Source organism: Nilaparvata lugens, chromosome 11 (assembly GCF_014356525.2).
Source record: "Nilaparvata lugens isolate BPH chromosome 11, ASM1435652v1, whole genome shotgun sequence".
NCBI classification, from domain to species: Eukaryota; Metazoa; Arthropoda; class Insecta; order Hemiptera; family Delphacidae; genus Nilaparvata; species Nilaparvata lugens.
This window is the reverse complement of record NC_052514.1, coordinates 15,862,023-15,890,012: the sequence shown is the minus strand read 5'-3', so window position 1 is coordinate 15,890,012 and position 27,990 is coordinate 15,862,023. Positions and strand designations below refer to the sequence as shown.

Genomic DNA, 27,990 nt, shown 5'->3' with positions numbered 1-27,990 from the left:
AAAGATCCAACAACATGGCCACATGAGTGCATTTTTACCTGTCTTAGCCATGGGTCTGGTTGGTTTCTTGTAACAACTGACAAGTACTGGCAAGTTCATTAACTTGAATAGTAATTTAAATTATTTTGAATGAAAAAGACTGAGAAATTGTCAAAAACCACAGATTTATTGATACTTAGAAAGACCGGTTTCGGTTATTACACCATTGTCAATCTCTGATAAACAGAGAGTTTATCAGAGATTGATAATGGTGTAATAACCGAGACCGGTCTTTCTAAGTTACAATAAATCTGTGGTTTTTGACAATTTCTCAGTCTTTTTTCATTCAATATGAATAATTACCACAATATCAACTTCTCAACTACACAAAAAGTTTAAATTATTTGACAACTTTTTATAATTAGTGTCAAACTCCTTTCAATATTTTTTCGAAAAAAGACAACCTCTTTAACACATTAATGTTTGAAATCTTATTTTCACATCAGTAAGAATCAGCGATTAAAATATATATCTCATACCACAAACACTACAAATAACTTACCTTTAAATTACAAGGTTTGATACACAATAATTATGGAACAAGTGTTTTAAGCAGAATAAGATGAAACTCGACTTTGGATTAGATAAACATTTTATTATAAATCAAACAACATTCCATGCTTCTTCAAAGGCGGAGCAAATTTTCGTACAAGTCAGTGCTGCTGAGAGTGGGTAGTTACTAATTGAAATCGTCTCTTCAATGTAATCAGCATCCACCTGAAAATTAAAATAACGTAGTTATTCAATTCATTTTATACCAAAAATATGATCAAAATTTAAAATATCATTAGGAGCATCCGAATCAATCAATTTTAAAGATTCCTAATCTTGGAAAAAAATTCTCACAAAAATTTCTGTGAAGATAGTTATAGATAGTTCAGTCACGAGCTTGAAAATAAACAAGCTTGAAACTTGTATGTTAGTGTACGTTACTTGGACGTGAATGTCTTTTGCAGTGCTCGAATGAAATTCCAGTCTCGGCTAACGCCTCGTCTAGAAACATCATTCTCGCCTGCAAAAGGCCCCTTCCCGTCCAAGTGACGTAAGATACTATTTCCGATGATGCTCCAGCCGTAAAATATGGACTTACAGCCTTCATTCAGATGTCTTTTAAAAGCTTTGGAAATATTCTACAACACTGTGCCAATAATATTAATGTATGTCTACTGCGAATACATACACAGGATGGAAAGTGAAATATTGTCCACGAAAAATGTATGTTTAAAGTTTTTGAAGTTAAGTTAATCACGAAAAAAGTAGTCCAAATGAGTCGATTCTATCGAATATTATAGATTGTTCAATTCTAAACACTTTGGTGGTAAAATCAATCCGATAAATCTCACAATAATTGAATAGCAAGCGATATAAAAATTTCTGTCAATAATGACCGCCATGTTGAATTTCTTAATGATGTCGAATATTTTCGTTGTTTCCTTCATCAATATTCTTATTTGGCTTGTTGTAACGAAGAGATTGAGGCCATTCGCAAGACTCTATCTTGAAGTAGTCATGGAAAATCGATTTTATAGTTCTAGCTTGTAACCTCATGCTTGTGGAAAAACGCATCAGAAATCATGCAGGGTTTTCTTTGGAGGGCGCTGGAGAACACATTTGTCGACATACAGCGCTTGAAGATATATCGTTTTACAGCCGAAAAAACAATCTAAATTCCATTGATTTAAAATTTATCTGTATTCCTTGCACAAAAAAAGTTATAATGGAATTTGAAAAAATATAAAAAACGCTTTTTTGGTCGTTTGAAAGTTATAACTAATAAAATATGCGTTTTCGAGTAAACTTTTATGGAAAAAATTTGTAGAGTATTCTCGTTCAAAAACCAGTTGAATGTCTTGAACGGTTATTGAAATACAAACGATATAGCAAAATCCTAAAAAATTTAGCGGCCATCTTGTTTTCGAGGTGTTTGCCTGTGATTCCGACTTATCATCATCACGATCCTTATTATGCTAGACCTAATGAAGAAATTGAGACATCTTCCACGGCTCTTACCCAAAAATGACCACAGAGTGCCTTTTTCATGACATTTGAGCCTGGACTAGGGGACAAGACGGATTTCATAATTTTTTCTGGTCAACTTGAAGATACCTTGGTGGTGCTGGTGTTACTGAAATTGATCAGTTGCGACCTGAAAACTCTGACACCAGACCTGAGCCAGCCAGGTCACTCGATACTATTATTTTTTTTACTGGTGTTACTTTTGGCACACTCTATATAGATACCGATATAGAAATTAAAGTATAGATACATATATAAAAATTAAAGTATAGATACAGATATAGAAATTAAAGTATAGATACAGATTGCATAACGTGAGGTCCAAGTTTTAATGGCAATATATGATCAACATTATAGTAAGGTCCACGTTATAATGGCAGTGTAGAAAGATAGGAGAGCAACGTTGCCGAACTTCGGTCTTGTCAATGCCTTCTATAAACGGTTTATTGATGTAATATTAACTGTTTATTCACATTCAAAATAATCAATTATATTTTATCAAGCAAGAAATTATATTTTTCAATAATTTCATAATTAAGATGAAATATTTTGTTTATTAATTATTAATTCTACATTGTTAAAAGACGATTTGGCAATAGAGTAAAGCGAGAAAGAGATAGCGCTATTCGCTCTGTTGAATGATAGACAAGGATAGCAATACCATTGCTAATCCAACACTGCCATTATAACGTGGACCTTACTATAGTGTTGCTATCCTTGTCTATCGTTGCCAGCTGTGTCCATCGTTTTTAACAATGTAGAAATATGATTTGGCCTGACCTGGAGACCACATGTAGAGATCCTTATAAAGAAATGAAATTCAGCTATTTACACTCTTCACAAATTGGTTAGGATGTCTGATGAGAAGTTTTTTAGTTTATGGTATAGTTGCATGGGGAACTTCAATCCATGGACGTCGTGTCTTCCTCACCCAAAAGAGAGCCATCAGAGTGATGTTTCGAAAACCGCCACGCCATCCTTGCAGGGACTTATTCGTGTCAGCGGGCATTCTTCCGGTTCCCTGTCTGAACATTTATTTTTTGGCGAGTATGGCACTGAAATGGAGAAGTGGCTGGACGACTGGTGCAGACATTCACTCCCACAACACACGCAACAGGGAGATCGTGAGACTGGATGCCCACAGAACCACGTTTTTTGAGGCGAGCCCACAGCATATGGCCAAAAAAGTGTATAATGCTATTCCAATTGAAATTCGAGAACTGAATTCTGAAATAGTTTTCAAGAAAAAATTTAAATTGTGGTTAAATGAGAGATGTTTTTATGACATTGGTGAACTTTTGATTCATTAATTTATTATTAGAATATTGTGATTAAGTGAAAACTTTAAATTTAAATTAACTGTATGATATTTACTTTTCAAGTAATGGAGACTTTTGATTCCACTGTTTTTAGTTTATTCAACTACAATAATTCCATCTGTGATATTAACTTTGTTTTTTAATTATATAGACTATATTACATGTTTATTGAGATGACATTTGTAATGTATTTATGATGTGTATTGTTTGATGAAATGTTTATGACCTGTGTTAATATCGTATTATATACGATGCATAACATGAAAAATAAAATTGAATTGAATTGAATAGAAAACAGACTACTCCATAGTAAAAAGAACCAAATATAGAATGGAACAAAGGTTAGAACAAACACATTATATTAATATTGAATGTTATTTTGTAGGTGCTGGCTACTGAAAGCTCGGCCGCACGGAGGTGAGCCGTTCAGCAACGCATACCCGAAGATCAGAGCCGCACTGTACACGTCACTGCAGCCGCAGCCCTCCAACCACACTGCCAACCAGTTCATGGCTGACGTCATACTCGCGCTCAGGAGAGGGGGTAATTAATCCACTTCAAGTAATAGGTCATAATCCACTTCACTCCGGGTTTAAAGCAACAGCTAATCTATCTCCGTTTCAACTCAGAAGTTCTCTAAAACCGATCCCTGCGACGTGAAATTTAATGTCTCAAATTCAATTTATTATCTATTGATTCATACAATAAGTACATCATCAAAATGATAGGGAGAGAAAAAAATAAGGTAATCTTGTGCTAGTCCTCTCCCAAATTTAGATAAGGTTACACATAGTCCGAAATAGGTTAAATCTTGTAGTTGTTCACTTCACAAAATTTTAAGTACTTAATTATTTTCACAAAGTAGATTTTTAAATTTAGATGCTTCAAAACCAAACATTGATGAAATATCTCACATTATTATCAATAAAATAGGAAACAACCACATATTAAAGAAATAATTTTGCAGGATTAAAAAAACAAGCTTTTAAAAATAATAAACTTGTCTAAATAAATATAGATTGGAAAAATCTGGCAGTAGGAATAGAAATGACTAGCATGGAACAGCTTCTATCTTATTTTCTATTTTTCTGTTCATTTTTACAAGTGATTGTCTCTCTAGTTCACAAGACTTGTCAGTTTTCAAGAAACAGGCCTCTGATCTATAAACTATTGGATTTTTAATTGAACTAAATAAAAATTGACATCACCAGCATCACCATCACCCGCAAGGTCACCCTGGTCAAGCACTTGGCAAAAGGCTGCTAGCAGACGCAAGCTCTTACTTCATCAGCTAGCTGGTGAGGTTGGGTAGAGGTCAGTTGAAGCAGTTGATTGCTCTGATAACTGTATATGGTCACTTCAGGAAACATCTCCACACAATTGGACTCAGAAATGGTGTTAGATGTGTAGGCTTTGTAATCAGTCTGAAGAGACTACCAAGTATATCATACTGGATTGCGAGATACTAGGGGCAAGGAGAAAGACTCTGTTTGGCTGCAAGCAACCAGGTGATGAATGGGATGTTAGTATAGGGAAACAACTCCTGGATCTTGTAAAGGACACATCTATTGGTTTGCTCAACTAATTTACTTGAACACACAATAAGCTTCGTTCGACGTGTGAGATTCTTTGAACCTTTGGATCCTTGAATCCGTTTCTTCAAACATAACTCAACATGAATAAAAATTCTAATTAATGGCAGTGTAGAAAGATAGGAGAGCAACGTTGCCGAACTTCGGTCTTGTCAATGCCTTCTATAAACGGTTTATTGATGTAATATTAACTGTTTATTCACATTCAAAATTATATTTTATTAAGCAAGAAATTATATTTTTCAATAATTTCATAATTAAGATTAAATATTTTGTTTATTAATTATTAATTCTACATTGTTAAAAGACGATTTGGCAATAGAGCAAAGCGAGAAAGGAATAGCGCTATTCGCTCTGTTGAATGATAGACAAGGATGGCAATACCATTGCTAATCCAACACTGCCATTATAACGTGGACCTCACTATATTGCTATCCTTGTCTATCGTTGCCAGCTGTGTCCATCGTTTTTAACAATGTAGAAATATGATTAATCAACAAAATATTTCATCTCAGTTATTGAAATTTATTATTTAATAATTGAAAAATATATTTTCTTGACAAATAAAAGACAATTGATAATTCTAAACAAGAATGAATAGTTAATATTACATGAGATATACCGGTATCAGCAATTCCTCTATAATAGAAGGCAGAGAATCGGCAAAGCTGTTCTCCTATCTTTCTTCACAGCCATTATAACATGGACCTCACTATAGGTATAGATTGTTACCTGACCGTGCGCCATAGCACCCACTACAACCACAAGAGGCTCATTTTCCGGAACAATAGTTTTTGGGTGAACAATTTTGTTGGAGGAAAACGACGTGCCAATTTTCTTGCAACCAGGAGGCAGGTGGTCGGTGATTGGGTTCTTGATAACCTTCAGCAGTTTCATTGGACCATCGGAAGATCGCACATTGAATTTGTGAAGAAGTTGCACTGAAACAACATAATAAATAATATATTTCACCGTCAATATTAATGAAAACCGTGAATAGATTAATTATCCAGATCAATGAATACTTTTATACAGCCTACCCAAAAAGCTTCCACTACTGCTAATGTTAACAACAGAAAATGGGGGAGATTCATAAAAAGCAACTCCTGTACATGGTTTATTTATTCTTACAATGTGTACATCATTAAAATGAATTTTCAAATCAAAATTTTTGTCTGTAGAATGATAGAATTATTGCAAAAACTGACATTGCCGGTCAGTGCACCAGACATTTTTGCATAATAGTTAGTAGTATTAATGTTGAATTAATTTCAGTATTAATCAATCGAAGACGTGAAAAAGGTGATTAATGAAAAGTAAATGAGGAAAAATTAGATCGACATAGATATATGGAATGACATTAAATATGTTTTACTTTCTTCCCTCTTTCTCTTACAATAAGTGGGGAAAGTATCTCTTTCTTCAAAAATCAGAGTTTCACAATCACTAACTATATTCATCCAAACTTGAGAGTTAGATGTGTTCTCACAATTTTGCACATGTTGAGTAGGTTGTGTAGATTATTGCTGACAGTTTTGTATAAAGTCTGTGTCACGATTAATTCTCAATCATACTGAATAATACTCTAGCCTACATTATTTACTCAAACATTACAGGATAACAAGAAATTTAATTTAAATAAAAATCATATCTTTTAATGATGATATCACTATTTTTTTTAATTATTTGCTGACAGTGCACAAATAGGTTTTATAATGGGTGGTGGCTGATACAAAATGCGAGACGATATGAGAATCAGAACCATGACTGGTAGGCCTATAGGAATAGCAGACTGGTTCCTAGCGCCAAGAAGAAAAAATAACTTGATTCCTATTTGAACGACAAACTCTCCACGTTTGGCAGCGGCTTACTACAGTGTGCATCATTCTTTATTTGCTGGATTCCTCCTACTCCTCTCCTTGTAAAGATTTCAAAGATATATGTAAGGTAATATCCGAGGATAATATAAATATGTCAATATAATCAATAATACTGAATTAGAGTCTGCAGAAAAAATAACGACAACGCATGTAATGACGATGATGATGTGAGGTGATGATGATGTGAGATGATGATGATGTGAGGTGATGATGATGTGAGGTGATGATGATGTGAGATGATGATGATGTGAGGTGATGATGATGTGAGATGATGATGATGTGAGGTGATGATGATGTGAGATGATGATGATGTGAGGTGATGATGATGTGAGGTGATGATGATGTGAGATGATGATGATGTGAGGTGATTATGATGTGAGGTGATGATGATGTGAGATGATGATGATGTGAGATGATGATGATGATGTGAGAAGATGATGATATGAGATGATGATGATGATGTGAGATGATGTTGATAATGAAGCTGACAATATTAAGAAGAAGAGGAGAAAATTAATACATGAGGATGATTATGGAAAGCTTTGACAATTGACTCGGAAGTTATTACTTATTACCAACGTCCAAATTAACATAATGATTGTAAGTTCAATATAAATGAATATTATTAAAGCCTCATATATAGAAATAATAAGAGTACCTTTTTATTCTGTTGCATATCCATACTTTATCACTAATGAAATAAAACTTGATTTTTAAAAACAGTGAAAATGCACTTACTATTGGTGAGGATCGTTTCCACCTAGTGTGGGCTATCATCAGACTGTAGAAACTTACTCTAATGTCAAGGTTATGTGTGGTAAGGGATGAAGATGGAGGAATAGGTGGGGATGATGGGGTAGGTGTTGGTGGATGCGTTAGTAGGGCGGAAATTTTGAATTGTGGACTATTTTGCCAAATAGTGTGTGAAAGGAGAAATTTATTTGATCGTTTAGGAGAATGTTGGGAAACTGTTTTGAATGCTAGGAGAAATGTATTTGATTGTTTAGGAGTGTGTTGGGAAACCACATAGCCACTCAAACTTTGCCGAACATATTTTATCATCAGACCAGACATACACTGACATAATCACCAATTAATATATCCTCCATATCACAAAAAAAGCAAAAAAATCAATGTAGTGGAACAATACGAAATTTACAACCACAGTTTCCCAACATTCCCCAAAACGATCAAATAAATTTCTCCCCCCACACACTCTTTGTCAATATAGTCCACAACTCAAAATTACCGCCCTACTAACACATCCACCAACCCCCACCTGTTCCTCCACCTTTATCCTTTTCCACACATAACCTCGACATTACAGTGAGTTTCTAGTCTGATGATGACCCACCCCAGGTCGAAACGATCGTCACTACCAATAGTAAATGCATTTCCACTTCATAAGTGTTTTTAAAATTAAACTTTTATATAATAATTAAATTAGAGTTTCTCCTTCATAGACGTAATGCCGACGAATGATGTCTGTTACTGTGATTTAAATTCAATCAGGCAACACAAGGCACTATAAGCCTATCAAGGAGTAACTTACCCATTAGACCGGCAAACCTCTTGAATGTTCGAGGTATCCTTGTTTGTGGATTGATTTCAATGAGAACATTTTTTTCTGTGTGAATATATACCTGAAATTGAAAAAAAGAAATAAAATATTTGGAAGAATTGGCATACTTTCATATCAGAAAGGTTCATAACAGTTAGAGTCCCAAACAAAGAGAGTCCGATCTCACTAAGCGTCAAATCTGCAAAACCGTAGAAACCAATCCGAAAAAACAAAACAAATTCAACAGAAATGTTGATCAATTATTCAAACAAATACAAACTCCAAATATACCAAAATTTCTATAAACTGCAATTACAAAAATTCTCTCATCGAATCGTGAGTTTTGTAATTAACATATTTCGAGATACTATAAGTGAAGATTAAGTTGTATATTTTATTTACCAAGTTAACTATCTATAACAGAATGCCGATGTATTTCCGTGAGCAGAAGGAAAATAAATTTGTGAGGGCCATTTTATGAGAAGCTTATGAGTCTGGCTCCCTTGATAATGAGGCAGTACAGTGTTTTCTAAGCTCTATCTCTATGACTGACCATCTTGATTATGAGTTTATTTGTGATTAAGTTTATATTTCGGCGCAATCTACCTAGCAAGTGCTGGCCTCAGTAGACAGACGCCTCCACCGATCACAGGCCGGTTACAGGACTCTTGCCCTGAAATTCTTAAACAGGCTGTCTCCTGGTGTGAAGCAGTTGGATGAGGCCGCCTCTAAGAGAACCGTCAGCTAGCTTCTTTGTAAGAAGGCATATTATAATATGAATGAATCTATGAGTGATGATTTGATTTTTCATTAAACGTGTCACTGTTTTATCTGCCATCTGAATAGTTTTTGAGTAATTATGTCTATTGTAATGAATTTATGAAGTCATCGATCCCACAAGTGTGGGTGATAGATGAATCAGAAGGTATTAAAGCCTTGGATGGAGACTACTGAATACTGAACACTGGGGATAGGAACACAAAACTCAACAAAAATCAAGGAGCATTGTATTTTGCAAAATCCACACACACACACACACACACGAGTGGAACATATTAGGATGAGTCATTTGCACCCTAATTTGGCAGTATCTTGAGCTATATAGCTCTATGACTGCTCAACGCAATAACAATGCTGAAATTGGGGGTTCCTGATATTAAAGACCTTGAGTAGAACTTGGCAATTTTTTTTTATTGCAAAATCCATGCTTTTTCCATTACCGAACTTCAATAAAAAGATTTCACATATAAGTAAGAGTTAGAATTAAATAAAACAAATACTAAATGCCTACTAACCTGAAGAAGCGCCGCCCTGTTTAGCGGACTGTCAAACAACATTAGAAGACACTGATGCACAATGTCTGGTCTACAACTTCCTATATCTCTGTCATTTTTCTTTAAAATACCTTTGTGGTCGTCACAGTTCAAAAGTTCATAAGAATTCCCTACCTGAAAAAAAGCAAATTATTATATTACTAAATTAATCCTTTTCTGGTGCAGAACGCTGGTTTCAGGAGAACACTTTGTCTCTCAACGTCGGCAAGACACAGAATATCATGTGCACTCAACATTCCAATCATTCATTGAATGAACCGGTGAAGCTTCTGGGATTCAACATCGATCTAAAGTTAACATGGAGGTTGGGGAGGACGCAATCCAGTGTGGTCTACCTGCCAGGAAAGATTATAAATAAGCTGCCCATTTCAGTGAGGAGTTTACATGTGGCTGCCCTAAAGCGAAGGGGTTGAAGCACTTCTTGCAGAATCCTTTCTACTCACTTAACGAATTCTTTGAATGTGACAGTGCACTGGTGAGTAGATATTTTTGACTAATTTTGGCGCTGTGATGTCCGCTGCTGGTTTTTGCTTTTCATGTTTTTCTGCTGACTTGTCTCTTGTGAGCATGCCCTGCATGGTCACTTTATGGAAAGAAAGTTTATTATTATTATTATTATTATTATATTATTATTATTATTATTATTATTATTATTATTATTATTATTATTATTATCAACATAGAGTACTCATGTGGATGCTGTATGCAAAAGATTGTCTCGTGTGATCTACCTGTTGAGAAGATTGAAGTGCTTTTGATTATAGCATACTATTCACTGTTCCATAGCCACATTATCTATGGTATACTGCTGTGGGGACACTCTTCACACTGCGAGAGTATTCTTCTGCTACAGAAAAAGCAGTTCGGATATTATCATCCAGCGGTCATTTGGAGCACTGTGTGCCACTCTTCGTCAGACTCGGGAACCCTACAGTTTTTAGTCAGTTTATCTTTCCTGGTTGGTATTAGGAATACCAATCTGACAGGGAATCTGAGGGGGTTGCAGAGTGCCTACTCACTTCGAAATGCTCAATGTTCCACGATGTAGGCTGAGTAAGGCTCAGAACTGTTATCCCAATATGGCTATTAAAATGTTCAACATGCTACCTCCATCTGTGCGTCATTTGAGTGACTGTGAGTTTAAGAGGAGACTCAAGTCCTGGCTTCGTGCCAGACAATACTACTACTTGAGTGAATTTTTTCAGGAGTCTATAGTTGATATTTAGTGGCTATCACCATGTTTAGCCATTCTATGCAATAATGTTTTTGACGTGACAGTGTTGTCAAAAACTTATGTGTGAACTATGTATATTGACGTGATTACCTACCCAGCGCATCTGGCTGGCTAATGGTCCTACCAATTAAAGATTGAATTAGTGCGGTACATAAAATGTATGGGTAAATTGCTAATCAGAGATTTAAATGACCACGGAACATTTAACAATAAAAATCACATTTAAAAAACTTGAATCAACTGAAACATAGATCTATGTTAAAGAGCAGAGTAAACTGTAGTTTGAAACTAATATAAGTGAACCAGGTTATTTAACCCGGTCAGAAAAATGTCTAATAAAATATCTAGGCTACTTCCTAGCATTAGACAGGTTATTGTTCAACTTACTAACTGCTCAATCAGAAAGAACTTAGGCTACATCTAGCCACAATCTAGTGCAAGGTTGATAAAAAATCCAACAGTAGGCTATAAGAAATCTAATGCATACCTAATGGTTGCTTTTGTTTAGTAGAAAAGTATTAATTATTTAAAGAAAGGAAAGTTTTGAAGCACATATACAAATTACTGATAGTTTTATAGTAAAAACAAAACGATAAAGATAGCTTCTAGCAAGAAAACAAATCTCACCTTGACAGATTCTAACTGGGCTCTTTCCAAAATAACAATTAATCGTTTCTCCTGGTTCCTAATGTGTGGAGCAAGTCCTAAATGCTTTGGAGCAGGATCGAATTCATCCTCTTTCAACTTTCGTTTTCCCATTTCAGTGGATAAGTTGATACAGCTTGGATTAGATGAGAGATGAAATATAGTAACAGTTATGTCAAAAACACAGAGATCATTAATACCTTATTATATAGTAACTTATTGAATTAATAATTAGTCATATATGAATAACAAATCTAAATATAAAAATTTGAACAACACGGCATACTGAGCACGCTGCACAAAATTTATGTAAACTTTACATAACCTCAATCTCAAATTGACGAGTGCTTCTTGATTTGACCAAGACCAACTAACTGAATATTCAGTTGGTCTTGATTTGACGTCATAACCAGGTGCGCCAACAAAGCGTCAGCATCCTTATTTGTAGCGCCAATATTTAAACTACTTTAAGCTTTTTCAAATAATATCATATTATTGAATCTCTAATATCGACTATTTCATGAATCTCTTTTCTCCCAATCGAGTTGCAGGATATTATTCTTTAGCGATTCAAGTCTTCAATTTGGAGATTATAATCCTCTAATTTCTAGAAGCTATTAAATAAATTCAATTCTTGAAAAGATAGGGTCCGTACCGTACTGTATAGCAATAAAACACAATCACTCTATATCCATAGAGAAAATTAATAATAATGGCATAAGAGCTAGATGATATTTCATAAGACTGTTGATATTTATCAAAAACTTATTAATAAATAAATGAAAGTATAAAAAAGTATTAAACCAGTTGTGCTATAATAATGGTGGGAAGGAAGGTTTGCGTCCTTGAAATTCTTGGGGAGGAGGGAGGTCGAAATTTCTTGGTGGAGATGAATTTTTGTGTCATTAATCTTATTGAGATGACAAAATATTGTATCGTTCATGATGAACGGTACCAAAAGCTAGATAGATAAATAGGTACTAGCAGGTTACATGGGCGACGATCATGGGGGGACACGGGGGACGCGTTCCCCCAATATTTTATGGTATAGGCTATGTCCCCTGAAAAACTCAATTGAAGATTCAAATTATAGCTAGTAATCGAATCAAATAATACAATTACTAATGCTGTTTTAGACTGTTTCTTTTTGTAAATAATTTTTATTTAGTAAAACTTAAAACTATAAACTCAGAATTTAATTTATCTACCCACTAATTCACCACCTCCGAATAAGAGGATTTTAAGTAAAATATGCTTTAAAAATACTCAGAGGAGCAAGTGGATTTTCATTACTTTCCCAATCCAAAATACGATCACAAATTTTCTTACTACTAGACATAACATTGGCCACGTATTTTTCAATAATATTCAGAAAATATTACTTCATTTCTCCATTTTTATGACTTGAGTGATGTCAATATTGAAAATTAAAGTTGACACTTGACAGATCGAATCGTCGAACGTCGATTGCAAGAATATCGAGATCAGGCACCATCGACATCGTTTTATCGATGTAATTAAGGAAAAGTGGAACTACGTCAAGGTGTAATCGCACGTCCAGTGCCAACTCACCTTTCATCAAATTTTTGGTTGGGATCGATTTAGTATGTTATTTTGAACCCAAAATCACAAGAAATAAACGGCGCTCACTATTGTTTTTAAAATAAACAAAGTTCAAAGTTGCACAATTTTACATGCATTTAACCTATTAGAGCCAGCCATTTTGATTATGGAATATCAAGATCAAATTATTGAAAGGTCGATACAGTACATATCGATGTAATACATATTATTCATTGCCAATATATCGATATATCAAAAAGGCCAGTTTCGTGGAACTGTGATCAGTTAACCTCTCTATTCTTTCCAAGTTCTATGCTCATTGCTCATATTGACATGATGTGGGAAGAATGATGAGAGTGTACACAATTTATTTAGAAGTAAACCTAACCTTTTACTGCATTTGAATATCAATTGCAGTAAATCTCGTTAATAAAGATTCTATTAGATTGAACATAACTTACCATACACATGATATACGAGTTTGTCAAATTCCGTTCAATGTAATACAGTTCATCTTGATACAGTTAGCAGTTTGCTTTTTTATATCAAGTGAATACATTTTTAATTCGTTAAAAATTGAATTTTCAATATTCATTGAATAAAATAATAATTCTAATTGAAATCTTTATTATTTCGAAAGTATATTAACTTTCCGTTCATAATCAATATATCATATGACATAATCAGTATATCAACTTTACTTACGTTCCATCTCTACACAATAGAAATTAGAACTAAAAATTGCTTGAATATGTAGCAGACGTTTAGTCAGTTAATAGAAAATAGTGTATAAATGTGACTAATCATGGCACAAATTGTATCTCAACTATTTTTAAAGATACCGACTTATTTTTTTCAATGGGAAAGGAACAAAAAAAATGTGTCTGTACTATAAATTTCAACCTAAGAGCAGAATTAAAATATCAAAAAAATTGAATTGAATTTCTGAAGTGGCACACAACAAATAAGAATGAGGTTATGTTAACAATGAAGAAAGAACAAACCACTCTCGGTCTCAGACAGCTCCGTATCGCACATGCGTTAGTAATGGTTTTTTCCCCGTTAGATCATTGAATGTAACGTTCTTTGTGATGATGGTTACCGAGCACCGTAACTGGAGCCGTCATTCCATTTTCATGAGGATCATTGAATGTAACGTTCTTTGTGATGATGGTTACCGAGCACTGTAACTGGAGCCGTCATTCCATTTTCATGAGGATATATTATTATCCAATGATGATTTATCATTAAATTCGATATAATAATCAATATACTATCATCATTTCATTCAATAAAAGAAGAATACTTCCCAATAATATAATTAATAGAATATAACGGTTGTTATTTAACTAATGTTAAAAAAACACTATAACTAAGTCAGCATAATTATTGTAATTTCAAAGCAAAAACCTAACCCCCTAACCTCCCCTTTCATATTTAAAACATTAATGAACATAAATCTTTGTAAAAACCTGTAATCCCTTCCAGCATATTGCAATTTCAAAGCAAAATCCTAACCCTCTAACCTATCTTTTCACCTTTGAAATATCAAAAACCATAATTCTACCTGTTTCCTAGCCCTTTCTAGCATATTGCAAATTTAAAGCAAAAACCTAACCTAACCTAACCTCATGAAACATTATTGAATGTAAATTGAAATAACCTAACCCCCTAACCCTTTCACATTCAACACTCTGGATTCAAAGCAAAATCCTAATCCCCTAACCTATCCTTTTATATTTAAAACATTATTAAACATATATCTTTGTAAAAACCCGTAATCCCTTCCAGCATATTGCAATTTCAAAGCAAAATCCTAACCCCCTTACCTATCTTTTCACCTTTGAAATATCAAAAACCATAACTCCACCTGTTTCCTAGCCCTTTCTAGCATATTGAGAATTTAAAGCAAAAACCTAACCTAACCTTATGAAACATTATTAAATATAACTTGAAATTACCTAACCCCTAACCCTTTCACATTCAACACTCTGGATTTCAAAGCAAAATCCTAACCCCCTAACCTATCCTTTTATATTTAAAACATCAATAAAAATAAATCTTTGTAAAAACCTGTAATCCCTTCCAGCATATTGCAATTTCACAGCAAAATCCTAACCCTCCAACCTATCTTTTCACCTTTGAAATATCAAAAACCATAATTCTACCTGTTTCCTAGCCCTTTCTAGCATATTGCAAATTTAAAGCAAAAACCTAACCTAACCTCATGAAACATTATTGAATGTAAATTGAAATAACCTAACCCCTAACCCTTTCATATTCAACACTCTAGATTTCAAAGCAAAATCCTAACCCCCTAACCTATCCTTTTATATTTAAAACATTATTAAACATAAATCTTTGTAAAAACCTGTAATCCCTTCTAGCATATTGCAATTTCAAAGCAAAATCCTAACCCCCTTACCTATCTTTTCACCTTTGAAATATCAAAAACCATAATTCTACCTGTATTTTAGCCCTTTCTAGCATATTGCAAATTTAAAGCAAAAACCTAACCTCACCTCATGAAATATAACTTGAAATAACCTAAACCCCAACCCTTTTACATTAAAGACTTTCATGAAAGTGTGAAAGTCAAATTTTATGAAATACTATTGCTGCATATCACTATAAATGCAGAACATATAAACATAAATATAAAAAAAAAACATATAAACATGAATAGAAATAAATACAAAACCGTCGACTTGAATCTAAGATCTCACTTTGCTTGGTCAATTAATCAATAAATTATATTCTTCAATAATTTTATAATTTCACATTGTAAAAAAACGATCTGGCAACAGAGCAAATCTTTTCAATAATTTTATAATTTCACATTGTAAAAAGACGATCTGGCAACAGAGCAAATCGAAAAAGAGGCAGCTCTATCCGCTTTGTTGAATTATAGACAAGGAAAGCAATACCAGTGCTGAGTAAACATTACCATTACAGCATGGACCTCACTACAGCGTTGTAGTTGGGTTCACTTTCAAAAACATTGACAACGGGCGAATTATATAATGGAGAATTTAACATTTTACTAGAGTAGTATTCAATTATATAGAAAAATTCACATCCATTGTGATGTTTTCAAGTTTTATTGACGAGATTGGTGGGAAAAATGAAACAATTTGAATATTTTCAAGTATTTATTGAAATAAACTCATTGAACTCAAACTCATAATGAAATACGAATAAATTTATTGCATTTTTCTAATGATAGCTTCTCTATATGTGCATCACTTATTGATAGTTCACAAATCAATATCGAATTTATTTATCGATCATCGATATTTGTAACAAAGTCCAGTGAATATTAAATTGATTTCTGGTCCCTGGAAAAACAGAAAAATATATCTTAATGAAGTACTGTTTGATAATATTTAAGAAAGATTTTGAAGTTTATCGTTAAGAATAAGTGATCTGCATGTTTTGAAGTGTCATTCAGGTACAATTGAAACCAATTTAACTGTGAATATAATATATTAGAGGTGTTTAAAATCTTGTGAACAAAGTGAGGTTAGTAGAACTAAATTATTTTTTTAAAAAATTATGATGAGTGAGCGCCGTATATTTCTTGTGATTTTATGTTCAAAATATCATCCTTAATCAATCCCAACCAAAAATTTGATGAAAGGTGAGGTGGCACTGGACGTGCGATTTAGCCAACTTTATTGAAAATTCAAATTATAGCTAGTAATCAAATCAAATAATACAATTACTAATGCTGTTTTAGGCTGTTTTTTTGTAAATAATTTCTATTTAGTAAAACTTAAAACTATTAACTCAGAACTTTATTTATCTACCCACTAATTTACCACTTCCGAGTAAGAGGATTTTAAGTAAAATAAGCTTCAAAAATCACCATGGACCCCCCAGACCCCTCATTAGGTCCCCCCAATGTCAAACAGCAGTCTACAGCAATCTATTTTCTTCTAGGAGAAGACAAACATCTTGGTTTGCTCATTGAAAAGACAATTTTATTTTTATTTATTTACAATGCAAATGACACTAATGTAGTAATAACATTGAAAGATAAAATAATAAGGTAGTCCTTGTGCTATTCTTCTTCCAAATTTATAGGTGACAAAGTCCAAGATAAGGTTAGAATTTCACGTGTACAATTTTTATAAAATTTTGGTCCAAAATAAACATTAAAACTATAAATTTTGAATTTAGATGGCTTAAATTGATAAATTTATTAGAAATATTCCACTCAATTACCACTTTTAACTAATAATATTGAGTTATTTGAGAAAATTTGGAACTATTCAAGAAACACAAACTCGTAAACACTAAAGCTCAGCTGACAATTAAATGCATCTGATTCAGTAAAACTGTTAGGATTCTGATTGGATGAGAGATTGAGCTGGAATAATCATGTGAACCAAATATGCAGGAAATTGTTCAGAGTGCAGTACCTCCTCCGAAAGCTGAGATATGTGGTGGATCAGAGCAGTATTGTTTGGGGTCACGCACCAGCTGTCCACGATGTGCTTCTACTGCAAAAGAAGGCTCCTAGACAAATTCAGGAGACACGGGACTTTTGGTTCTATACCACAGTGAAAAATAAACTGGAAACACGGGACTCTTGGTTCTACACCACAGTAGAAATTTACTCCTAGACAAGTCACTCTACTTACTGCAGGATTTTTACAGGGAACCTCTTTTCGGGCAGAGAATCTCGACACTGCCTATCTGAAAACCCCAGTCATTGGCATCGACCAAAAAAAATCAGTATATACACAGTAGACACTAAAGCTTATGCTCATAGTAGCCCAAGCCTATTTGTAATTTTGATCCAGGATTTTTTCAACATGGAGGTGACTCGGTTGGAAAATCTATATAAATAAAAATCGAGCCTCAAATTTTGACATTCATCAACTTTTTTTTTATGTGTGCACTGAATTTGATGATTTTCTTAATTTAAATTTAAATTCAATTTTTGACCGAACGAAGTGAGGTCTAAGATTCAAGTCGACGGTTTGGCATTTCTCTTAATGTTTAAATGTTTATATATTTATATGTTGCGCATTTACGGCGAAACGCGGTAATAGATTTTCATGAAATTTGACAGGTATGTTCCTTTTTAAATTGTGCGTCGACGTATATACAAGGTTTTTGGAAATTTTGCATTTCAAGGATAATATAAAAGGAAAAAGGAGCCTCCTTCATACGCCAATATTAGAGTAAAAATCAGACTATAGAATTATTCATCATAAATCAGCTGACAAGTGATTACACAGATGTGTGGAGAATCCAGTCTATTACTGTATTTGTATAAGGTCTATAGTTTCAATCAAAGACATTAAAGAGGTATGCATCTTTAAGCTGGGTTGACACCAAAGTTATTAACAAAATAGTTATAACTTAATCCTTATAGATTCTATTAGATTGAACGGAAGTTGACAAACACATATGTTCATCATGTGTATAATAAGTTATGTTCAATCTAATATAATCTAAAAGGATTGAGTTATTAACATTTTTTGAATAAATTTGGTCTAATCGCAGCTTTAAGGTCTTTGGTTTCAATAAAAGTTCTTGATATTTTGCAGTCATGGTATTATTATGCGTGCCCATCAGTATCAATATCCTCACATTCGAAAAAACTAATTTAATAGGTGAATGAAAATAAACGAATGAACTAAATAATGCTGGGAGAAATTATAATATTTTTTATTCTAAAAAAATAATTTTCATCAGATAGAAAGATCATCACGGAACTGGATATGATATCACTGATATCATATGGAATACAAATTCAAACGTGAACTGAGTTTGTTAACATTTAAAACAGTTGACATCTGGTAGGTACTTGTTGATGAGAATAATGCGTGAGGTCTACTGTTCACAGAACTACTAGTAGTTGTGTTTGTTATGTTCAGGAGCATGTTTACGGCATATCAAATTTATAATCCAACTTCAGGACTCTTTCCTACGGACCTTCAAAGTTTACATGTAATCCGTATGGGAGAAGATTTTTGAGCTGGCCACACACAGAAATAAAAATCAGCTGTTATAATCATTGCGTCATCCAACAGCTGTCGGTAGATCTGTCTTTCTATTTTCTTTCTACTGATTTACAAAATTTTAATTCTAATAATAATGCCACCGTGCGAACGACGTCCAAACTTGGGTCGTAGAGCTCGAAATGCTGTAAATTTAGAATATGCACGGGAAAATCAGCAGCAAGGAGATATACCATTCAATTTTCCAGCAAGCTGCATTTAACTACAGTCGAACCTCTGTATAACGAAGTCGATTATCCCGAGAAAAAATTCGCTGCTGAAAGGTATTCGTTATTGAGAGGTCGTTCTGTCAAGAAAACTACCACGATCTTATGGATCTTGTAATATGGTATCACGGCCGTAAATAAATGAATATGGTACATAAAATATATCATCGCGAACGTAGGTAGGGTACCTATTAGGCCAATATTAATATGGAAATTTGAAAATTCATGCTGTTTAAAATAAAAAATAGTTGTTTTTTGAATATTTATAGAATGTAATAGGTAAGTAAACTCACCAATTTATTTCTAGAAAGCTTGATTTGTACTATTAGTAGAGTTTAATCAAAGTACATACTCAGTAACAATATTTTTCAACTTCCTTCACCAAAGATTTTTTAGTACTTTTTACACTACTACTGTATTGAATTGAACGCAAAATACGGTAATTTTGTCAATAACTCCACTATAAATATTATAATAACTCAACTTCCCTATTTTTTAATGTTTTATTTGAAAAAGTGAGTAATTTTTGGTTGAATTTTGCATTTGAATAAAACATCATGTTCAATAAACGACTCACATCACTATTCAAACAGTCGAACATAAAAAGGCTGATACACTATTTTTCAGATTTAATCCTTGCCTGATAATTTTTAAAGCTTCTAGAACTTCTTGATCTGACGGATTCTTCTCCTCAAGTTCGTCACAACCATCATCATCTTAGTCAGTTCAAAGAATTGAAATGTGTGACAAAAGCAAGATTTAGAAAGTCCACTCGTTCACCTGCCTGGTCTACAAATGACAAGTTCTTGAAATACAATTTAGAGTAACTTGCATTCAATTTCCGACATGTCTTTCAACCTCTATTGTCTGTCCACCACCCATCTTCTTCCTTCCTGAATTGCCATTATTTTTAGTCTATTGACCTTTTGACCTTTCTGCTGAAACTAAACAATTCCTTGAAAATGATCGTCTGCTTCCTATACACACTACATTTTGTATGTTGAAGTCAAGAGAAAACTTTGTTGTTGAGAGGTCCGAAATTCGTTGAATAGAGGTAAATAAGCAGCCAAAACTCCAAAATGTCATGGGACCTGGTAAAAATTCGTTGTGTAGAGGATTTCGTCAAGTGGAGGTTCGTTATAGAGAGGTTCGACTGTATATCTAAAAATACAAACTGCTGCACAACTAACTAAGCACATAGGAAGTCCATATTGAGATATTATAAACGTAAATACTGATTGTTGGATAATTTTCATAAAAATATAGTGCATCAGATTAAGATAAGACTAAGCACACCTGAGGAGGCGCGGCTTGGTGATACAAAGTGTTGTTCTTATGGAGATTGCCTTATCACACCGTTCCACGCCATGCCCGATTCAGTGTTTGCGAGCTCTTCCATTCAAACCAATATAAGCAAGAAGCACCTGGATGCAAAATGCCACATCGCGCCTCCTAAGATGTGCATCCAGCTAGTTTGTTATGAGATGCACTAAATATTTTGCGGTACGAAGTTCGCCAGGCCAGCTAGTATCTAATAAACTCCTTATTCTAATAAATAAATTAGATAAAACTGCTAATGAATCTCTTCTTCTTGACATTGATATTATCTCCAATAAAAGAGGCAATAATTTCCTTGTTCAACATTTTCTATCAGGTGAGATCATTTTTACTTTCTCATCGAACTCAATTTATGATTATTCCCAGATTCTTCATGAAGCTGCGTCTACAATGAGAAAATTTTAACATATTTTTCATCACTTGTTGTAACAGTTTGTCATTTTTGTCGTTAGGGAGGAATCATTTGTAATTCCAAACGTTTTAGAAAGTTTGTTGTTTGAATCTCAAAGTCACGTTTACAGCAGAGTTTTCAGTGTGGATGTGAGAAATACACTGCTATCCTACTTTCAGTAGAGTATACGTTTCCAGTTTAGTTCTCAAAATGAACTGAAACACAATTATATAATGGAAAATAATACTGTAGCAATGTTTGTAGAAATAACATTTTGTAAATCTTCAATTCTGTGCAAATAAGATGATCAATGATTTTCAATTAATCTGATGAATATATTAGATAAGTCGATCAGTTTCTATAGAATATAGAAATAGTTTCTAGACCTATAAGTATATTGTTTTTATATTAAAAAAAAAAATAATCACCGCCATCATCTCCCAAGATTATTTGGGTGTAATCATAGAGAAAATATAGCATATCAAGCTATCTTTTCTCTATGAAGTAATCTTAATAAAATAATCTTATAATAACATGAAAAGGAGTCAATGAAAGACAATATGATAATTTTTGCAGGTACTTTAATATCATAATTATATGTAATTATTGATATAATACATAAATATTTATGCATGGTATATATTTATATATATAATGTCATTCTTATTTACACAACATGACCAAAGAAAACTACTATACATTTTGTTTGTTTTCGGTAACCACATAACTTTTGGTACATAAATTGATTTTTACACGTCAACAACTTTCAATTTATTTTCTTTCGTTTGTTATTTCGACCGTTATTCAGAGAATTGAGATGTATGAGAACTAGATTCGTCATCCATATATTGTACTGTTATCAATTCTTTTAAAAAAATTGTTCAGGGTTTTGCAAATTCAAAAAGTATTCAATTATTGACGGTGGTTTTGTTCGTATTTCATGAACATTTCACAATCAATACTAGTGAATATTATCTTTTGTTTTCTCTGTTCCCTCAAAAAATGATTTCTGGAACCAATTCCACAAAATAATATTATTAATGGAAATTTTTTATAAATATATTATTATACCTTACCATAAAATAATTAAATCTCTAAAATGTTTTCACTCAAATTTCATAACAAATTATTTGGAATCTCTGTTTTTGGTCCACATTCGTTTTCAATTTTCCAACATCCTTCCACATGGATGTGTTTTCAATTTATTTCTCTTTTTTTTCATTTTTCGTTTTAAGGAGTTTTTTCCTGATGCGAATAATAACGAAATTGTTTCCAGTACTATTATACAGATTTGTATTGAGGGAGTTCTTGTCAATACAAGACTTGCCTTCAAATTTATATTAATTTCAAAATTAACTTTTATTCTCTTTGCTCAACTTGGCAGATTATTTAACAAATTAATTTTGTGTGTATCAATGCAATAACACATTTGATTGGGTACAATATTTTCAAGAATATAACTGAGATTCTAATAATATATATTAGAAACCTTCATGAGAAATGAATAAGGAAGCTTGCTTACAGAAAAACGTCAACATAAAAATATAATTCATCTTTCACAAACTAAAAATTATTTGTAGGAAGGATAAGAAAGGTTTAGCTTGTATGATTGATTGTGAAAAGAAGAGTTTACTTCATAGCCTCTGCAATACAAGTCAGGATAAATCATCCAATGTAACAAAGAAAAGTGCGGTAATACATTAAAAAAGCTTGAACATGTACCCAATTAAATGATACAAATACTGTTTACTTTCCAAATTTCAATTCTTATACCAAATTTCCGTGTAAAAATTCTATACTTTAATTTTTAAAAAGTTTTTCTCTGTATAAAAATATATATTTATATTGACTTATCAATTTCTATAAAACAATAGAACTATTTTTAATTTTAATGTCACAGATATATCTAGAGAAGTCACTATACGCTTTGAAAGATCGGATGTAAGTTATCATTTACAATATATTATCAAAATTTTCCAAACGAAGTTCATCAATATTTCATATTAAATAATATAATCTATCAATTTCTTCAGTTTTAGAATACCAACTTGAATTTTGATCTGATACAAATACTGAGAAAAGTGAAAAACATTTACACTAGAAGCGTTTCTAGATTTTCATCTAAACAATGAGATTTTCAAAAAGATTACACACAATAATTGCGTTTGGGAGCATTCTAACAATGCTCCAAGCGTTAAAAATTGACACCAATGTCGTATGCAAATTCGATATCAATAGGTACTATTGAATAATTAAAATTGTGAAATGTTCAACTACTATAACATTGTTTTTCTAATAATTTTAAACTTTTCAAAAGAGGACAGAATATTTTGACAAATAAATTGAATGAATAAGATAAGAAAAATGACAGCTTTCATCAGATATTGTTACAGTTCTCACAGAAAAGAGATACGGTATTCTCTTTTGTAAAATATAAAACTAAAATAAATATAGAAATATTAATGGAAACTACTCCATACCAATACAATTCTCACATTAATTTGTTCACATTTTGAATCTTATGTAGCCTATTGTTTGTGGAGCAAACTCTAAACCAACATCAAAATTCAAAACTCTGTCACTCTGATGAATGGATGTCATAATCATGATTTCATCTTATTTTGGAAGTGTTTTGAAAATGGAGTTTTTGAGTGGAGAGGTGTTTTTAATTTGAACAAATAACTGAAAAATCATTATATTTCCTGAAACAGAGACAATTGGAAGAGCAAAATAATCAGTGGATAATCGTTTAGAACCAGTATCGAGGAAATCTACACCAGACAGGTGATAAATATGAATTCATCATCGTTCAAATTCTATTTCCTTTCAATTCATCATTATAATTTCAAAGCAATATGAACTATTAATCTTAGTTTGGAATTAAGAATCAGAATCAATAGTTACATTTCTGATTGTGGAAGTACAAATTAAAACCATGGAAGTATAAAATTAGAAATAAGAAGAATGGAGATATTTGAGATTTAATACAAATAATCTTCTGTGAATAATAAATATTTAAAAATATTCAAAGGCCGTTTGATTAGGAATAATCAACCTACCATTTCACTTGAGAAACGAGTTATGAGCCTCACAAGAAAATCATCTTAGTGAATTTCAAATCAATTGTAATATTTTTGTCTTTAGTGGCTCCATTTTTTGTATATTATTTCTTGAGATGGAACATAATATTTAGAAGACAATATTCTGAGTAGGGTACTAAGATTGACTCAGATTATCATACATTCAACCTCAAAGTACAAAAACCCAGCTATTTTCAATAGAAACCATAAATTATCATGATCAGTCCAATTTGAAACTAGCTGTCTCAGAGAGCAGATAATAATGATTAATCTGCTTTAGTATAATCATAAGTCATTCAGTCTCACATATTATTTGATAAATAAATTCTAGTTAAGTATATATGAAATCTATTCCAAGAGTGGAGAATTGCACAATTGGGTTTTATTTAGAAGAAATATAACAAAAGTTTCCATATAAAAATTAAGCATTAGAATCGCCAGTGAAGAAGACAAATGTCGTATTGAAATTAACAATCTAAAAAAATGAGCAACAAATTCAACTTATCAATCTAGAATAAATCGTCAATGACTAATAATTAATCAACGCACCTTAAAAATATTATTACAATACTTCAAAGACAACAATATGAACAAAATAAAATATTCAACTATTCACAACTTGCTCGATTCTATTGACAATATTTTACAAAAGTCACTTCTGCCGATCTATCAATACAAGCATGACACAGAATGCAGTGTAGTACAATAATTGAGTTGATGTTCTTCAACTTGACCACGAAGAAAGTCTTCAGTAAAAGATTGGAATAGAATAGAGATTTTAGATGAGAGCTGTAATGAAACTCCATAAACTAATATTAACCATGTAGCATTTCTTTCCGATACTTTTAATAATTTCCAATATTTTAAACCAACCTACAGACACATTATCATGTCCACATGAGTGTTATTGAATTCATATTATGAATATTTTTCAATTCTCTTAAGAATTGAAAAAAACGTACACTGTTGCAACATTGGTCAATGTTGTAAAATGTTTAAAATCATCCAATCAACCCACGGACAGATCAACATTTCCCCGCGACTGTTATTGAAATATTACCAATAATACTCAATATTATTCAACAATCGTATAATGAAACTCAAATGAATCTCACATAGCCGTGTGACGTGAGTAGTGTTAATGCTACTCATTAGATTCTCAAACCCAATGCTACTTTTGAAACCAGTTCAAATATGCAAACATGAGACCAAAACAATAACCCGTCCTTGTAATTACATATTGTTTGTTTGATATACATCAAACCTAGCAATTTTGAGACACTATATCTTGCTAAAATTGATTCAACAATACTACATTCATATCAATATTAATGACAAGAAACTATCTGTCTCGCGTAAAAAACTATACGGTACTTATAAGACCCTGAAAAATAATTACGAATAATTATGAAATATGGTGATAAATCATCATCGAACTGTCGACAAAACTGATTCAATCATTTTCATATTCTAATCAATATTAGTGGAATTTAGCGATAAATAATTATAATTGAAATGAATGAATGAAATAAGTATAAACTGTGTGAGTCAGGTCTCACCACTTTTGGTTATATCTGACTAATTTCGTCGAGTCTAGCTCAATGAATGTTTTAGGTAGCATTGTTTACATAAGTAAACAATAAGTATGGGACCTTTCGACACTAACCCAATTATTCATATGATTTTGGTAAATCGTAATATGTAGTTTTGTGTAAAAAAAGTGAGTAATGATAGAGTAGAAATATTGATGAACCTTAACTCAACCTCACACTATTTGAAGAACACCAACCCACAATTACGACTGCATAGGGTGTCAGAGACATTGGGATTGGCAGTCTGTGTTTAGAACAAGGCCAAAGTCTGTTACGTTTCTAAAGAGGCGATGAGACTGTGATAGACGACCGACTGCAGTTCGTTGAACATGGACGAATGTCCGCAGGAGAATGCTGACGCAGCACTGGTTGACGTGCAACGTTCACTCACAACATCACTGGGTGCCGCCGACAAAGTCAGACGCTGTTCGATGTTTTCAGACATGGTCAGTCGATGTTCGATGGTGTCTGGCATGGACAGACGGTGTTCGATAGTGTCTGGGATTGCTAGACGGTGTTCGATGGTGTCTGGCATGGTTAGACGGTGTTCGATGGTGTCTGGGATAGCTAGACGGTGTTCGATAGTGTCTGGCATGGTTAGACGGTGTTCGATGGTGTCTGGCATTGTTAGACGGTGCTCGATAGTTTCCGTCAAACTCTGACAGCGTGTCATACTCTTCAACCGATCGGCAGCCGATTGTTCACAGTCTAATCTGGCGCGCTTCTCACAGGGAGTGTCCAAATCGACCACGTTCACATCCTCGTCTTCGTCATCATCAATGGAGGTCAACATGCGCGGCGTTGGCGGCATGTAGAACTGACTCAGCACATCCTGGACATCGCTGTCGTCAACATCGTCGAAGGACCGTTTGCGTCCCGCGGCGCCGCGGTTGGCAGGACTGCAGTTGTTGTCGTCGTCACTTGATGACGTCACAACTCCGCACAGCATCGACGTGGTGTCGACAACGTCAGGCATTGTCTCGTCACAGCCTAAGCAATCTTCTAAGCACATGGACGTGACAACGGTGGCTGTGGTTGTTGTTGTTGTTGTTGATGTTGGCTTCGATGTTGTTGCAGTCTTGGTGGTGTTGTTGGTGAGCTCGGGCAGGTTGGTGATGTCCACCAGTTGGTCGCTGCTCCTGCTTGACTGGACTGATGTCACCTAAACATCAACAAAATACAAACTCATTAGTTAGATCTTCCAAGGCACAGATCATAAATCAAATAAATTACTCAGAGTTATCCATTATAACTCAGTATCATGTTGCCGTGCTAGCTTCTAAATCTACAGTCAAGCAGCGGGTCTCCTCATTTCTATTTAAATGTAGGTGTGATCTATAACACATCAAAATGAGTTTTTTGGAATAGATAAAATATATTATCCACCATAATATTGTTGAGGTAGGTGAGGAAGATGTACAACAGATTCCTTGCATAAATCACGGAACAATGTTTCATTATTGAAATGATAATCTAAGTTGCCTCGCATCTCGATTGCAATAGTTAGTAGTTTTATTCTCTTTACAAGAGTGCATAAAATCAACCATCTATTGGGAAGTAGCTTGGAAAACATGTGCTTTATGAGCGTTCTAAAACGTTTTCATGAAAGAACTGTCAACATGAATCATTCACAGCTCTATTTGTTCCAACACGAAAATAATAACTACATTTTCCAAATAAGTTTCTTTTACAGACTAAGAAAAATTGGGATCTTCTCACATATCCCTCATAGCTATCCACAAGTAGAAAATCATGTTTGTTATATATCCTATAGTGGTGAAGGTGTTATTTTGGAAGCTATATTTAGTAAACTCACTTATGAGATCAACAAAGGATTATAAAAAAATTAATTACTCATCCCTGATATCGAATAAAAAACAAGTTGTGATACTAAAACCACTTATTTCAAGTTATATTAAGAAGAAATAAATTTCTAATCTCCACTGCATATCAATCACTTATTTTATCAATGATTTTCTTTCCACTTGATTTAAGAGACTTGAGGAGCTGTCAAAAAATCCACTTCATTTTAAATAAAAATTATTATTACACTGGAGCGTGCTTTCCTGATTTTTACTTGCAAAGTGGTGTGCAAAATTAAATTCCTTATCCCTAACATCGATTAAACATATAATAGTCACAACCTCTTCTTAATAACTTACTTA

General features: G+C 33.2%; 2 protein-coding genes across 4 annotated transcripts in view; both read right to left on the bottom strand.

The window, feature by feature from the left end:
• Positions 1-613: 613 nt before the first annotated feature.
• Positions 614-11,992, bottom strand: LOC111047075 (ribosomal RNA small subunit methyltransferase NEP1). Its single transcript, XM_039437679.1, has 5 exons — positions 11,603-11,992; positions 9,703-9,855; positions 8,399-8,489; positions 5,699-5,907; positions 614-756 (listed from the first exon to the last, which is right to left on the bottom strand). The coding sequence occupies exons 1-5, from the start codon at positions 11,732-11,734 to the stop codon at positions 643-645; spliced, it is 699 nt and encodes a 232-aa protein (XP_039293613.1). The 5' UTR covers positions 11,735-11,992; the 3' UTR covers positions 614-642.
• Positions 11,993-21,717: 9,725 nt separating this feature from the next.
• LOC111047074 overlaps positions 21,718-27,990 on the bottom strand; it is a 29,590-nt gene continuing 23,317 nt past the window's right edge. For 2 of the 3 annotated variants that reach the window (XM_022332742.2, XM_022332743.2), the window contains exon 4: positions 22,250-26,987. In XM_022332742.2, the coding sequence (XP_022188434.2) occupies positions 26,097-26,987 (891 nt within the window). In that variant the 3' untranslated portion in view covers positions 22,250-26,096. Of the gene's footprint in view, positions 26,988-27,990 lie in introns of all 3 variants that reach the window. The other variant, XM_022332744.2, reaches the window with a different exon arrangement.